Source organism: Anopheles arabiensis, chromosome 2, assembly GCF_016920715.1.
Source record: "Anopheles arabiensis isolate DONGOLA chromosome 2, AaraD3, whole genome shotgun sequence".
Taxonomy (NCBI): domain Eukaryota; kingdom Metazoa; phylum Arthropoda; class Insecta; order Diptera; family Culicidae; genus Anopheles; species Anopheles arabiensis.
The window spans coordinates 103,848,520-103,864,199 of record NC_053517.1 but is presented as its reverse complement, the minus strand read 5'-3'; the positions used below and the strand labels follow the sequence as shown (position 1 = coordinate 103,864,199).

Sequence of the window (15,680 nt, the reverse complement as noted above, 5' to 3'; positions counted from 1 at the left end):
TGGTACGAAACAAAAAAAAACAACAAACGGCTACGTATAGTTGAATGGTAATAAAAAAATGCAAAACAACACAGACACGGAAGGCCCTTGAACAAAGAAAGTTCAAAAAGAAAATGTGGGTGGCACACAGAACGGGTTAGGGACGAACAAAAAAAAACAGCAGGCCGTCCATAACGGCACGATCTTTCTCTGCTTCGGCATAAACTTGACCGAAAAACGACCTCGAACAGCAACAAAAAATTGACACACATGCAACCAACATGCAATAAAAATCATCTGATAAACCACCCTGCCAGGCCTGCCCCTGTTGTGGGGGAGGGCCGAACGGTTGGCGCGGGAAGGGTTACATGCAAAGGCCACCCATTCGTGGTTTTTCGGGTTTTCCAAACTGTCGTACGCTTTACACAGGCCTTACGGTACAAAGAAGCAAGTGTGTGCGTTTCGAACGTTTCGTTTCGGTTTCACTCCACTACTCTATGAACCGTACAGAGAAAGGGGGTTTGTTTTGTTTTAGCAAGTCGAATTTTCTGTTGTTTTTTGCTTCAATTTACAGCCTAAAACAAGATCTGGATCAGTTTGAACAAATGACACATGTATTAACGATATAATTGTGCTTTTTGTGGACTCAGGAGAGTGTTTCAGAAGAAAAACGCCTCAATGTATGCAATTATAAGTTTCGCCTACCTGTTATTGCATTAAAATTCTAAAATAGTAATATATACTAATGGGTAGCGTATGTAACCGATTGTTCTAAACTTTAATAAGTAAATTAATAATAATCAAGAAATCATGAGTATCAATCTCTAAACTCCAATTATTTTATTAGAGTAAATTGTAAGCCAATGTAAAACCATTTACTAAACCCACCCAACTGCGTGGAAATCGGCAAGAAACTTTATAAATATTACACTGAAACCATTACCTGGAAACGAGGAATGATATCATGTTTTTACACCATCTTTGCACTGAGCAACAACACTGAATAGGGCATTGGCAACAGCAAAAAAATAACTATCCGTATGTTTACCCGAGCGTACAAATATTATTTGAGCAAGCAGCATAGACATTTCGCGTACGTAAACATTCCGTCACGGACATCATCCCGTTTGTGCAAAAGGGCAAACCGAAAACGAAAAAAAAATCAACACAGTTCATTTCAACCAAAAGCTTCGGAGAGAAAGAGAGAGAGAGAGATAGAAAGCCTCACAGCCCATTGAACAGCTGTAATGCTTCGGCGAAGATCGTGACGATCCGCGTAAACTACCGCGGTACTACTGCCGAACACACTCAAATCGGCAGGTGAAGCAATTCAGCAGGGCGTAGAAAGCGGAAAGCGACCAACCATCAATTGGCGAAATTGCTCCGAAGCGCCATTTTCACGCCCGGGAACTATTTAATTCCATGGCTTCTTCCGATTTGCTCGGGCGTGATGTTTTAGCACAGCTGGAGCAAAAAGCACCTGCAACATCCTACAATCCACAAAAAAGCCCCGAGATTCACCTTTTGCGAGGCGCGGAAAGGAAAATCACAATGGGAATGAAAGAAAAACAGAATGATTTTTTGTGTTCCAAGAGTAGGGTGGTAGGGAGTTGAATTCATTGGGCAGCTTTTTCGTTCGCGACGCGTCAAAAGGCTCTCGTGTGTTCACTGTTTTAGTACATTTTAGCAGCTCAAACAACCACTCCCGCTTTTTGCGTTTAATGTTAAGACAAACTGAGAGTGAAGAAACTACTTCCTTTAACCAACGTCACGGCCCGTAAATGACGCATTTGCCAAAAACCTGCTGCGAAACGAGCGCACGAATCGCTAATAAAGATCGCAACAGAAGAAAGCCCCCACCACACCAACAACACTCGACACTTTCGACACATGCTGGTGAATAATTATGCCATGCACAAACACACACACACACCGATATGCCTTCCTTTCATGTACACGTACCGATCCACACACACACACACACCTCGTGCGGCACTCTGTCTGTCTCTCTCTCATTAGCCAAGCTCAGGTCCCTTCGATTATACGCTCCCTGGCATGGAGAAGCTTCGGGTGGCGAAACGAAAGAAATTGTTTAATGTTGTAGCAAATTTTACCCTCCATTTAGCGAAAAACCAGCAAAAGAACCACATTCCCCTTACCAGTCCTCTTCTCCTTCACTAACTCATCTACCACCTGTTTCCTTTGTTCCACTCGCGGTCGTTCGTTCGTACGCTCGTGCTTCGCTTGCTGGTTCGTACGGGCATTCATCAAATCGTATCCTTGTGGGTGAATTTGGATAAATTTCCCACCACCCCCGTCCACGAGCGCGCAAATGAAACCGTACACAAAGTTTTACGTCAAAATTTGCTCCATTAGTCTTCTTCCTACGGCTCCGTTGTTCCACCGCCGCCGCCACCACCAGAGAAGCGAAAGGTGCTGGAGCAATATCGCGCGCGATAAAGAAAAATTGTTTGTACACCACCTCGCCCCGGTCCGTATTGTAAGTGTAAGTGATTATGTGGCTGTGTATGTATATGTATCAAAGAAAAAGCACCCACTTTCCCACCTTACGCTGGTGCGAGCGCCAAAAAGAAACGTACGAAAAATGCCTCCCATCCCCAAACCGGTGAGCAGTGGGCAAAGTGTCGTAAATACTTGTTTCACCCTACAAGTTTCGTTTTCTTTTTGCTGCTTTCTTTTTTACTCGCAATCAGAAATATTAATTACCACACTTGTTGTTGCCATTTTGTTGCTGTGCTTTTGTTTTGTTCTCTCTTCCTCCCTCCCTTGTTTGCTCTTGCTAGACACCAGCAGCAGCACCGTCAGGGGAGGACTTCATTTCGATGTTCGACCATTTACACCCTTCGTTACGGTTGTTTGAAACGAACCGGTGCCGTTTCCCTCCGGTTCGAAGCTTCTCACTCCAACTGGAAACTGGGAACCATGAAGCATGTTAGAAAAATGGGGTAAAGCTGGAAGACAGTGGGGCAGATGTGGCAATGAATCCCCATAATTAACAAAATTGGCTCACATATTAAAACTTTGCGCGTTCGAACAAAGACTGCATGGTGTTGGTGATGGTGACGCTCGAGTTAAATGAAATAATTAAACACACGCAAACACTCCTGAATAACTACACTGTTTAGCTTGTTTTACAAGAAAAAAAACCCTTAGTTCAGCAAAGTTGTTCATTTTAATGGACGTTTTGGTTTCGGATTTCTGGCTTTATTTATGCAATAATTTTGTCTCTCCATGAACATGTGACAAACTGAGTATATTTTTTGATGGAACTACAAACGAAAGCGTGGTAAAAATAACGAAATTAGCTCACTAGCATAGAAATACGATCCCCATGATCGATGAGGCAAGCCGAGCTGCACCAAACAAAAAACACACCAAACCAAACCACCGAAGCAGACTCTCTTCATGGGTGATGCACTTTTATTTTATGCTTCGAAATTTTACACCACACAAGAGGTTGCTTGCCTCTTCAACCCACCCAGGCACGATTGCCCCCGGGGTCGACAGTGACATTCATCTGAATACGGCTGCACTACACAAACCTTTCCCCGCCACTTTCATCCAAAAGCGTCTAAGCATGGCAACGATGGAACCACCAACTGTTCTCGGTGACTTTCTGCGCCTTTTTTGTATGACAATTATGATGGTGGTCACCAGGAGGGGGGGGAACAAGAACTGCAAAACAAGCTTGGATACAAGGTAAAACACAAAACAAAAAGTTACAGCCCGCCGGGCGAACGGCAACCATCTCCCCAAATGTGAGACAATAGCCATTTATCATAACAGTTTTGAGTGTGCTTTCGGGTGGAGCAATCTCTCTCTCTCTCTCTCTCTCTCTCTCTCTCTCTCTCTCTCTCCCTCTCTCTCTCTCTCTCTCTCTTCCACACACTCATTCGTTTGTAAATTTGAGATGCTCTGCTGGAACAGATTTTTATCATTCACCTTACAGTGAAGGGTATATACAGCACTGTAGTTTCATCCTTTTTTGTGTGTGTTGTGTTTTCTGCTTCTGTTAGATGCTTGTCGGTTGAGTTTTTGATGGTCAATTTTCTTATTGCTCCCAGGGAGATTTGATTTTGGTTTTTAAGGAATTTTCTCTTCTGACATGAGATGATCTTTATATTGGTCGACCAACGTCAAATATGAGGTCCTCAGGATTCAGATTACATTTATTCGATATCAATAATCTTTATATTATGTTTGGCTGTTTACAAACTGCGTTATGAAATCAATGTCTGGGTATTGAGGCATATGATCATCTAGGGTATAAGGCCTACTCTGTCACGTAAATTGTTATATTGAAGTTCTCCCGGGCAAAAGCCAAGAAAATGGCTGGCATCCTGATTCGAACTTCCGCCTTAATAACCACGGAATTCTTATTCTTGCCACTCTTTAGTGTAAATCAAATTTCCCAATAAGAGCAATGTTTCACTAAATAATGAAAAAAGAACTTAGAAGGGTTTATTGAAACTCAAATTTGATTTATTGATAATTTCCGAATGTTTTACCACCGACAAACCGACGTGACACTGGCGTTACAAAAGTGTCCCACACGAAAGTACTGCCATTTACCAGTGAGGCGATCACTTCTGTCAAAGTAAGCTCTGTTTACTCACTGCTGCTTCGATGTAAACAACTTTTCTAAATACAAATTGCGACGGAAGTGTGAGGCACGATTTTGTGAGAATTATTGGACAAAACACCCAGGAAAATTATTTTATAAGTTTCCAAATCAATGCAAAAGATGTGAGAAGTACATAAAACAATACGCATTGGAATTTGCAAAGAAAAACAACAAGGGGATTTGCAGTTTCTTCTCTGTGTCAAAGTAGTAAGCGAATCATTATAGAGATGGCGCTAGTGCTTAACGTACTTTCATTTGAAATAAGGAGACAACTTTTGAAGCTCATTTTGTTCGAAGTGTCACGTCGGTTTGTCGGTGGTTTTACTTTATTTATTTTTTTCTTTATTTTTATATAGACTTTGAACCAATTGGTCTCATTCGCCTCTTTCAATTGGTAGATTAATTCTATACATAAAATCTAACATTCTTCTTTGCAAGCCATTTGTGGGTTGCAGTTACCTTATAACGGGTAGTCTCGGTTTACTTAAAACTATCCGTTGATTTTATTGCCTGTTACAAATGTGGTTTCGGTTAGAGTTGTTTATAAAGATTAGTGATACGAGGGATTTTTAAAAGTTCACGCTGGCAATCGCTGTCTGATGAGAGGATGGCGTCGATGCTGTGGTTCAATTTGCTGGTGATGCGTTCCGCAGTATAGCCATGGCATTCGGTTAAGATGTGGCGGACGGTGAAATTTCCTAGGTGTTAGCTTACGTGCTCCACTAGTGATAGATGCGATTTCTCTCATAATTCTCATTGAATTAAGCACAATTCCAACTGAGTTCTGCACAAATAAGATAATAGGTATTTGGTTGCACCACAACTTTGAGGGAGTGTTCTTCCTATCGCATTTTCCAACAATAGGTGTATTCTACCTACTTCAATTTCAAACAGATCAAAAGTGCGAGTTGAAATGAATCGTTTGTAGCAGTGTTTCCAGTTTAAGATATAATGAATGGATTACTAAACCGCTTAGAGTTAAGTATAAGAAAGAAGGATTGCTGATCGCATATTGCCTCTGAAATGCAAGACGTGATCTTCAACTCTACAACTAAATTTATTACACACATAAACACACTATCAATCTTAATATTAAGATAAACTCAAACACTGACGCTGAAGGTAGAAGCACAGCTTACACTCACAAGCCTTCCATTACCTGTATATCGCACCCGTAGCTCATTGAACTGTATTTTATTTTATTTCTTTCTCTTTTTTTCTTTTCCCTTTCGACGTGTTTTCCCCCAACCAACAACCGTTCAATGCACGAAACTGTATTATAAATCTATCTTCATTCAACAAAACCATGCTTCCTTCCTAACGAACGTCCGTCATCGCCACTTCTCACCACATGTCTCTCATGCCCATGGATGTGCCATTGTTTTCCGGGGGTATTGCTGGTGAATGTTTTGCATCTTGACTGTGTTTAAAAAATAAAAATAAAACCGACCACATCGCCTGGAACCATCATCCTCATCCTGTCTCATCCTAACACCATCCACAAATCGTCATCGTGGCGCCCTGTGTTTGTATGTAAAGCAGGCTACATCGATTCAATCGCCCAAGTCGCCGGTTAATCAGCTCAAGTACCCGGCGTACCAGGGTGCACCGCAGCCCGCGCATCAGTATCCCGGCGCCCGTGCACCATCCTCCACTGTCGCGTTCAGTGGTGGCCGTGCCGTACTGCCCAACAAGTCGCAGCAGCAGCAGCAGCAGCAGTACCAGCAGCGTGGAGGTTACGCCAATCAAGCCGCATCACCACGCTCTCCGGTGGTTCCGGTAGCCTCGCCGCGCTCACCGGCCATTTCTAACCTCGGTGGTAGTGGAAGCCCACGCGGTTGGGCACACGTAGCCTCCCCGGTACCGACCAACCGTCCATCGTCCCAATTCTCATCTTCACCTTCTTCACCATCTTCACCCTTCTATCAGCAACAGCAGCAGCAGCCGCAGTACCAACAGGGGTACGCTCCATCCGGTCAAACCGGGCCAGCTGCCTGGTACGGTGCGAGAAAGGTACATAACTACTGAAACACGCTATGGCGCGCTGAACCACTGCTACCACTGCTCCTCTGTCCTCGCAAAAAAATCACAAACCGCGCGCACGAAACTGAAAAGAAAAGCATAAAAACAAAACATCCGGTGGGTTCTTTGTACGATTTTCGTTTATTTGTGTTTTGTTTTTTTTATTGTGTTTGTTTTGCTCTTACTGCTCTCTCACTCTTTCTCTAGTGTTTTACCTTTCTTTGTTACTTTAGTTTAATCTTCTGTTTGTTTGTCCTTTTCCAATTCGTTGTCTTTACCTGTTGATCGGCACACGCAAACTTCGTTTTAAACTTGTATCTTATGTTTAATGTACTTTGTTGTAAAATATATGTGCTATCTGTCTTATATTATACTTTACTATTTATCTCAAACACACATTTCTTGATAAATGATTTGTTGTATTTATATTACAAGTTTCTTTATTAAGCATATATTCAAGCACTGACTGCCAATAAGCACATTTTAGAAGGAAAGTTCATAAATTGCTTTACTGTCTACTCATAATAAATGCTAAAACTAATGAATCCATAGTGTCAACAACCAAAGTGTGATAAAAAAAACACGTTTGTTTGTGCATTCACTTGATTTTCACATTTAAGAGTGTTTTTATTAATTTAACAGCTTTTTAATTTCATGAATCTCTACAAAAAACTGTTTGATCAACAAAACCATAAACGGATCAAAAGATTTTTAAATTTGTAATTTCAATGTAGGGTTTCCTGCTCACTTTTCGTGTTTCCAATACGAAAATCAGTATTGTTCACGGCTCGTAAAATGTGATTCAACAACTTTTAAAAATTCTATTGGCTACTTAATAATTATTCGTTTCTTTCATATGATTTTCAATGCTCCACAACCTGAATTCATTTGGTTTGTTAAAAATCATTATAAAGAGCTAAATCATTTTTGCATTGACAATACATAAACGATTGTGGTGCGATTGTGGTAACACATTTCACAAGCAATAAATAAAGCTAAAACATTGAATAGTAAGTAGGAACACCTTGTAAAAAATAAAAAATAAACAGAATTGTATTTTATTCTAAACATTCAAATTCAAATAACTTGATTGAGTTTACTTAAAAGTCTCAAAACTAACACAATAGCAGATCTTGAATTATCTTTTTGCTTCGTACATAAATTGCTTGTGACGTTGAGTTTCTTCCATGTTCAAGTTGCCACTTTCATTGCTTAAACTGTTATGTTAAGGGTCTCATCCCTGACAAAGTTTACTTCAATTTGATCTTGTAGTAAGTAATAGTATAAAAATCCTTATTTATATTCAGAATACATACATTTCATGTCCATTTCAAATATTTCAAACGCTTCTACTTCGGCTTTTTGTTACTTCTCATTACCAAAGTTTATTATGTTCTGTATTTAATTTAATTTACTGATTTATATTTCAAATTTTCAACAATATAAAAACATGCTAGTAACATAATCGGTTCGTTGAACATCGACTGGGAGAGGTCGTTTAGGCTACAGCATTTATTTTCTACACGATGCACCCCATTTCGAATTATTACCTACCCAAAACAAACGAACACACCTTACAGATAAATATTGCTTAAACTACTAGTATCACACATTGTTCGACCGTCTGGGTCAACTACAAACTAGCCCCAATGCCGCACACAAACTACGCACCCTTAACCACGCGATGGCAGCACCAAACAAAACCGCACGGCAAACGCGAAACACCTCGTTGCTCGCGGCCACCTCCCCATATTAGAATGTGATGCACTCCGCAGCGCATCCAACCCCTTCACACAGACACACAGACACACAGACGGTGCGAATGAAAACATTATTGAGGTAAACAGACACACACACTCGAACGCAGAAGCTCTCGAAAGCTGTCAACTGGCCTGCATAATGGCGATCGGCTTTTCCCAGGACGCGTCGACACAGTTTTGGTCACCTTTGCGCGCTCAGTGCAAAAACCCAGCTCCCAATCCTAGCTGAAATATGTAGCGAATGTTTGGTGGAATTTGCAAACGGTGTTTGCACCTTGCCCCCCATCTTTCGAAGCCGCGACAAACCACCACCGGCCACTTGTGCGCGATTTTATGCGAAAACAGTTAACGCACAAAATAGTAACAGTTCCGGTATCGCTACCCGTTCGCTGGATAAATTATGCTGCGCTTGAACGGACGCGTAACATGGCCATTCGACGATGTTTTTCCCGGGCGCTGGCCTCGAGCAGTTTGGGGGGTAGCGCCCGCTTGACGTGCGTACCGTGCGTTGTCAGTGCAGACGCGCGAGATCCTTTGTTTATTCCGATAACGAGATGAAACAGTAACCCGGGTGCTCAAAGCGGGCAAAACCCGTACGACCCGGGCCCGAATCGGGATCTGAACTCCCAACTCCCAACCGCGTCACGGAATTCGGCCACGGAGAAAACAAACACCAAATCCCGTTTTGCTCGCTCCAACGGAAAAGTGTCGCCTTCGGGGTGCTTGCCCACTGCTGCCGGGCTGCATATTGGAAAACGCACGGCAAAAACCGGCACGGCCAATGTCCAGTTGTGGATTGCTGCTGTTTAGATCGCTCCTGCACTTTCCCCATTGCACAGTTTGTCACAGCAAGTGCATTCGATTGCGCACTAATGACGCACTAATCCTGCGGTGACATTCCAAGCAGGTTCCCGTTTCATCGCTGGCGGTCGCAGTGCTCCTCTTGCTTGCGAACTTCATATCGAGTATTTATCAAACATGAGGCAAATAAACATCGCCTCTGGTGGTGACCGGTGCTGACCAATGATGACAGGTTTTTTTCCCACTCAGCACCGAGCTAGCCAAAAATCTAGAAACCTAAGGTTTGGCACACTCTTCACCGTACAAATGTACAATGTCGGCACGGTGTTTTGACCGTCGAGCTTGGACCGCTTTTGCATAAACTGATCTGCCACACAGGGAAAACAGGCACTGAGTTTTGTGTCCTTAGAGCATGTCCTTAAGCTTTTCAATGATGCAGACATGCAGCAAAACGCACACAAGGTTCGAGCGCAAAACCGCTTTTCTACCGTTTGCTGATTCCAGTTTGATCTAGTGTGTGGAGGTTAATTAAACATGCATTTGCTGGGAAGGATTGGTACAAAATAGAATGGAATATCATTAGGTGCATCATTGGTCGATGGATGTCTTTAATGATGATGTGCGAGAAACAGCGTGTGTTTCGTTTAAGGGTTTTAGTTGTTGAATTTTAACAATACGTTGGAAAAAAATCAAATTTTCCCAAAAGGATGGAGACGCATGGTACCTCACGGAACCTGTGCATAAAGAACAAAGCAAATATTTTCAAAAATTGCACACAAAACACACAAATTAAGGCTATGTGTTATTACACTTTATTAGGATTTCCTTTTCTTTCTATTAAATTTCTTTCACTTTCACTTCAATGTCAGCTTACAACTGACTTAACATATTTGATAGTCTTATAGTATGTACAACAATGTAAAGTTTGTGTAAAATGAACACAATCGAAAGCAATATGGCCTAGAGATTTTAAAGATTGTTACGATGATTTCACAATTTACATTAATATGAATTCAACGATTGCTTGTTTTGCGTGAGTAGTAAAGAGCACTCTTGAACTGCTACAAAACAATCTCCATATCAAATTGGATACAATTAAAAATCAAATATTCTAATACAAATGTACGATTCGAATAAATCCTTCTCTATTTCACTAAATGCAATTACATGTAATACTACCATTACCCGGTTGCCAGTATCTGGCGTGTGCTGTGCTACGTCCTTCAAGGTTTTAACCTTTTCAACTATCTCACCCCTCTTGTACTCTTCCACAGCCCGAAGCACAACACCAACAGCAACCGCTAGCACCACAGTATCAGAATCCGCTCGAGCAGCAGCCGTACCAACCGCAGCCCACTGAAGCTTTCCAACCGCTGACGGCACAACAGCAACAACCACTGTACCAACCAGCGCAGCCACCGCAGTCGCACCAGCAGTTGCCACCGACGCTGATCACAACCCTACGCAAAGAACCACCAATGTCTCAGGAGCCCGCTCCCGTCTATCAGACGCAACCGGTTGCTGCTATTTATCAAGGTAAGCTTCTAAAGCGGCCTATAGGAGGAGCAAGGGTGGCTTTGAACCAGTGCCGGAAAGCCTTCTAATGTTAAGGAAGGAAACTCGTACGGCTGCTCTTGAAACGCTGCGATGACTTTGAAATGCAAATGAGTCGCGTGGCTTTGCATCTGTTAAAAGAGGAAAGCCCTTTTCAATGATTTTAATTTTATTCATAAAAGATTAAAAATATCAAATATAAAAAAGCCTAAAATACATCGCATAGTACATCACGTTGGTAGTCGATCAATGAAACATCATCCACTCGGCACAAGTGCCACGATTGTACGAGCTGCACAAGGCCCATCTCAGCACGCCCATTCAATAGTCAAAGCGAAAATGCATCTACTGCAGCAGAAAATTGCAATCGGCCGTACGATGGGCGCGCACTTGGGGCTGCTGTAACGCTTCCCCATTTTCCAACGATACTTAACGATTTGTGCAGATTGTTACCGGTTCGAGCACAAGAGTAGAATAAGAGTGGTGTGGGGAAAAAACTCACTAAAGCAGGGTAGAGGAAAAAAACAATCCAATCGATGCTTAATGAACTGCTCCCCGAGGGTGTACCGGGTTCCGATCATCCTGTTTGAGATCTTTTTTTCCTCCCTTCCGGTGCGATGCGAAAACAAGCAAGCTCGTGTGCAAATACCGCAACGTTAATGATCCGGGAGCATCGAGTGGTACTTGTGAAATGGTTCAAATTTTGCTTCTTCCGCTTGTAAATCGAATCGGAACGGCTCGGACGATCGGGCCGGTAAAATTGTTCACTCATTTTAGGCAATAGAGTGTTGCATTCCGTAGGAAGCGGATGAGTTCAATGCTTTCAATGCTTTCGTATGAATGTATGTTAGATAATGAGACTACCGCTATCGTTACCACTTGTAGAAAAGATCTCTTTTTTAGTTGTTGTTGAGAAACGTACAAGTAACGAATGTAATTGAAAGCTTCCTTCCTGTTTTGAAGCCATTTTCTAATGCTACTCAAAGAGTTGATTAGATTCCTATTCATAACGTACACTTTATGCACTTAGACATGCAATTAGCAGATGCCATTAAAGTATAGTTCAAAAAGACAATTTTATGAAAACTTACAGGTTCAAAATAACAATTCAAAAATTGAGGTCTACGTATACAACCTTTTTAAAATTTTGCTATTTTTCAAATATCAAAATTTAATATCAGCTGGAATTGTTCTCACAAAAACATATAGGGTTTCCCACGATTTATTGGTTGGTTCCCATCAATTTTTGGTGGGTTCCCATATTTTTTTGGAGCGTTCTCACGAATTTCTGGACGTTTCCCAGAATTTGTTGGTCCAATTGTATTGATATCCAATCGGAAAATATCAATAAATTATGGGAACGAACCAAAAATCTATAGGATACGATGAAGAAATCGTGAGACGAGCCCAAAAAATTGTGGGAACCGACGAATAAATCGTGCGAAACCCTGTATTGCTATAAGCTTTTTATGAAACCTGTTCAAACCGTAATTTTTTAAAATATTTTCAATATCCATTCCATTCACTTTCCATTTCTCTTGATAATCCTTTAAAGTTGACATTATGTAGTAGTTTTATTCTAAACGGATAGTTACTACTGGATGGATATATGGATAGTTACTGGATTTGCTTTTTTTACTATGCCTCAGTTTTCTTAGCTAAACCAGTAAAGCGAGTACAGACACGACTGAATTTGAACCCTCCCTACACATTTATGAAACAATTTTGCTTAAGAAATATCATCATTAACCAGTTGAAGTATCCAAAACAAAAACTATACCAATCTCCAACACAACAATCCCACACGCTTCAATACACAATCGTACAACTTCATTGCATGCCCTACCGACACGTGGCGAAATACATCCACTTAAAGCTGCTGTAAAATCACTGGATAAACAATCATCGATTCCGGCTCCACAATAGCAACACATTTCCTCCCCATGTCGCACCACCCTCCAGCGAGCGACCAGGGTCAGTACCGGCCCCGTAAAGAAAACAGCCCCATTTTAGGACAACGGCGGCACCATAAACCAAACGCCTACTGAAAGAGGGGTTCACATCATCAGCAGCAGCCTTTTCTTTCCACCCTCGAGCGGTGCAGGATAAACAAATCGTTTTTTTTGCTCTCTCTCGTACTCTCTCACTCCCTCTCTCAACAAGTCATGGATCATAATGGCAACAAAACCGACACTCCCCAGCAGGGCGGTAGGAAGGCACGAGTAGACACTGGAAGGTGTGGCACGGCATGTGAAACGTTTCTCCCGCGGGGCATTCCAATCTGTTCGCTTGGATTCACCGAAACTCGATTCAACCGTACAGGCACACACATACAATCACTTGTGAGCTTTAGCCCGCAGGCCATTTTTCCTATGCAATTTGTCGTTGATTATTTATAGATGTGATCGATTCCTTCTGGCATCACCGGTAGAGAGAGAGAGAGAGGTCCCGCTGTTTCGATAATGCCCTGGGTCTGTTCATATTCGGTTGTGCCACCGTCTCTTTTTTTAGCCGCTCAACTCTTCGCCCACCCCATTCGCTCGAGGGCGCTACGGAATATTATAATAAATGTGCCGTTTCGAACAAGCATACAAGCGAAAGGCTCGCCCTAGAAGACGTTGTTGTTGCGACCGAAATCCATACGCCCGGGAGCTGAGAAAAGTCGATCCTGCCCGTTTCCACCTTGGCACCTTGGAGAGGCTTCGGTTTTAGCCAAACTAAAAGGTGATTTGATAGCGGCGCAAAGTGATTCCTCAACTGCTTATATGTGTGCCTCCCCTCGTGTGTGCTGTGATGTACTATCTCTCTCTCGCTCTTGGCTTGATTTACGATTTTCGGAAGCATTCCATTTTACAGTCTGCCGATTTCGTTATTGATGCTCGGGCTCTGGTAATAATACTTCAGGAGGTCGTCGCAAAGGTGACGTACCTGTCCATAACGGGCCGCATAAGTGCACGTCACCGAAGCACTGGGGGTAAAAGCTATTTCTAGCACACACACACACACACACACACACTCACACATACAAGGCATCGTCAGACACGCTCCCCTAGGGGAGGAAGAAACAATCCCATTTCGAGGTAGTTTCCGATATGAACGACCACCATCCTTTAGGGCGTGTGTTAGGTTTAGACCTCCCAAAAACTACAGTTCCCCGTAGCAAGATACACACACACACACACAGCATGGCATTCTCTCCTCTCATGGATCGGTGAGCGTCCGTCCGCAGCGGTTGTGGCCAGCTAACCCACATATGCATCAGCGTACGTCCAATAAATCAATCCCTTTCCGCGGATGAGCATAAGCTACTCGAGCTTTCGCAACACGTAAAGCGCATTTAGCACAAATAAACACCTACACCTCTCCGGTCGCTTCTTCTCCCAATTCCTTCCCTAGGCGTGCCATTTTTAGACACAGCACACACACACATTTGGCAAACGCGCCAACATAGGCACGGCCAAGACCGACCGACCTCGTCGACGAACCGCATCGTACCGCCATAATCGTACGATTCCGAACAGACCCCGGAGCCGATAACGAGCACGAGCAGGAGCATGAGGGAGCTCATAAATAGCTAAAATAAATTCAATTTAATGATAGAAAGCTCTTTTCGCGCATCAAATATTCATCGCACCAAGGGCCCCCGTCAGTCGCGTTGGCAGATCCGGCCGGCCACTGTTCAAACAATTCACGGCGCGCCGTGCCGAGACACAAGCCGTGGACCGGGGAGGAGTGCGATCGTTTTTCTGCGGTCACATACCGCTGATAGCTTATCCGTCACATTTCTGTAGACATTTCGGAGCGCGTGAGATGTTTGCTAGACGGCTACAATGCGATTGGATGCGAAGTGATGGCGAAACGGAGAGGCGCAGCAACTATTTGTTCGAATTGGATGGGAATTTGTTCGAGTTAGACTAGTGAGATAAGAGCTACGATTTCTGTTACAAATTATTTGTGTCCCAATAGAGTGAATGTACCCGAATTAACGATGAAAAACAATATTTTACGGGATTTTCGTGAAGGATCGTTTGGCCAAAGCAACCATGCGCCTCCATCAATACGGTACTACTCGAACAAATGGTTTCTAATTTGTCGTTTCAGTGGTTTCAGCCCAGCAAAATTCAAATATTTTACGCCTTAAAGTATGCAATATGTATAGCAAATAATTCTAGATTGTATGGACGGATTTGGTTGGGCCCAGTCAAGCAGATACTGAAACCCAATCGAAGCGTTAAATGTGGCACAGTAAGTCACATGTCTGTTATAAAACATAATGCTACTCTAAAGAAAAAAAAACGAGCGATAGTACCTTTCCATGCTCTTCACCATCTGTCATCAATTCAAACTCCCCTCACCCTACCTATCCCGGTGAAAGTCGAATGCTTTGCGAATATGTCAAACGAGCAGAGACGCCACGACCACCTTTAACACTCGCACGTGCATCTCGTGTAACCAGAAACTCGTTTCATGTTACACATCTGACCTTCTTAGCTTTTCAGCCGGCTCAAAAGTCGCATGTAAGCTCACTGCACGGTGCACGCTCGAAATGTAGCGAGCACAAGTGGGAAAGATGGCGACATACGACACGGTTTTCCGTTTTACGCCAGCCGCGCACTGTGCCAGAGGGAGGGAAGTTGAACTTTAGCTTCCGTTTCGATGCTTTCGGTCCCCCACACCGAATCCCCGCTCCAGCCCCGGTGGTACACCATTCTTTTCTTTTTTGCTTTCGCTTCTCCTCCTCGGTTAATGCAGTTCGAGTGCAGCGCAGCGTATTTGCAGTGCATCGCGTGTGTGCACCCATTCGATGCATCGATAAATGCACGAAAGCACGTCTTGTGCTGCTGCTGCTGCCGTTGCCAATCCGTTTGTCGTCGGATGTCGTCGTTTGCATGCAACCGCCTTGTTGGCTTCCCACGACT

At 43.0% G+C, this 15,680-nt stretch overlaps 1 protein-coding gene across 1 annotated transcript in view; it reads left to right on the top strand.

The window, feature by feature from the left end:
* Positions 1 to 15,680, top strand: part of LOC120894989 — a 67,487-nt gene that overhangs the window by 38,566 nt on the left and 13,241 nt on the right. Inside the window, exons 6-7 of the mRNA XM_040297927.1 lie at positions 6,164 to 6,637; positions 10,482 to 10,743. Of these exons, the coding sequence (XP_040153861.1) occupies positions 6,164 to 6,637; positions 10,482 to 10,743 (736 nt within the window). The remainder of the gene's footprint in view (positions 1 to 6,163; positions 6,638 to 10,481; positions 10,744 to 15,680) is intronic.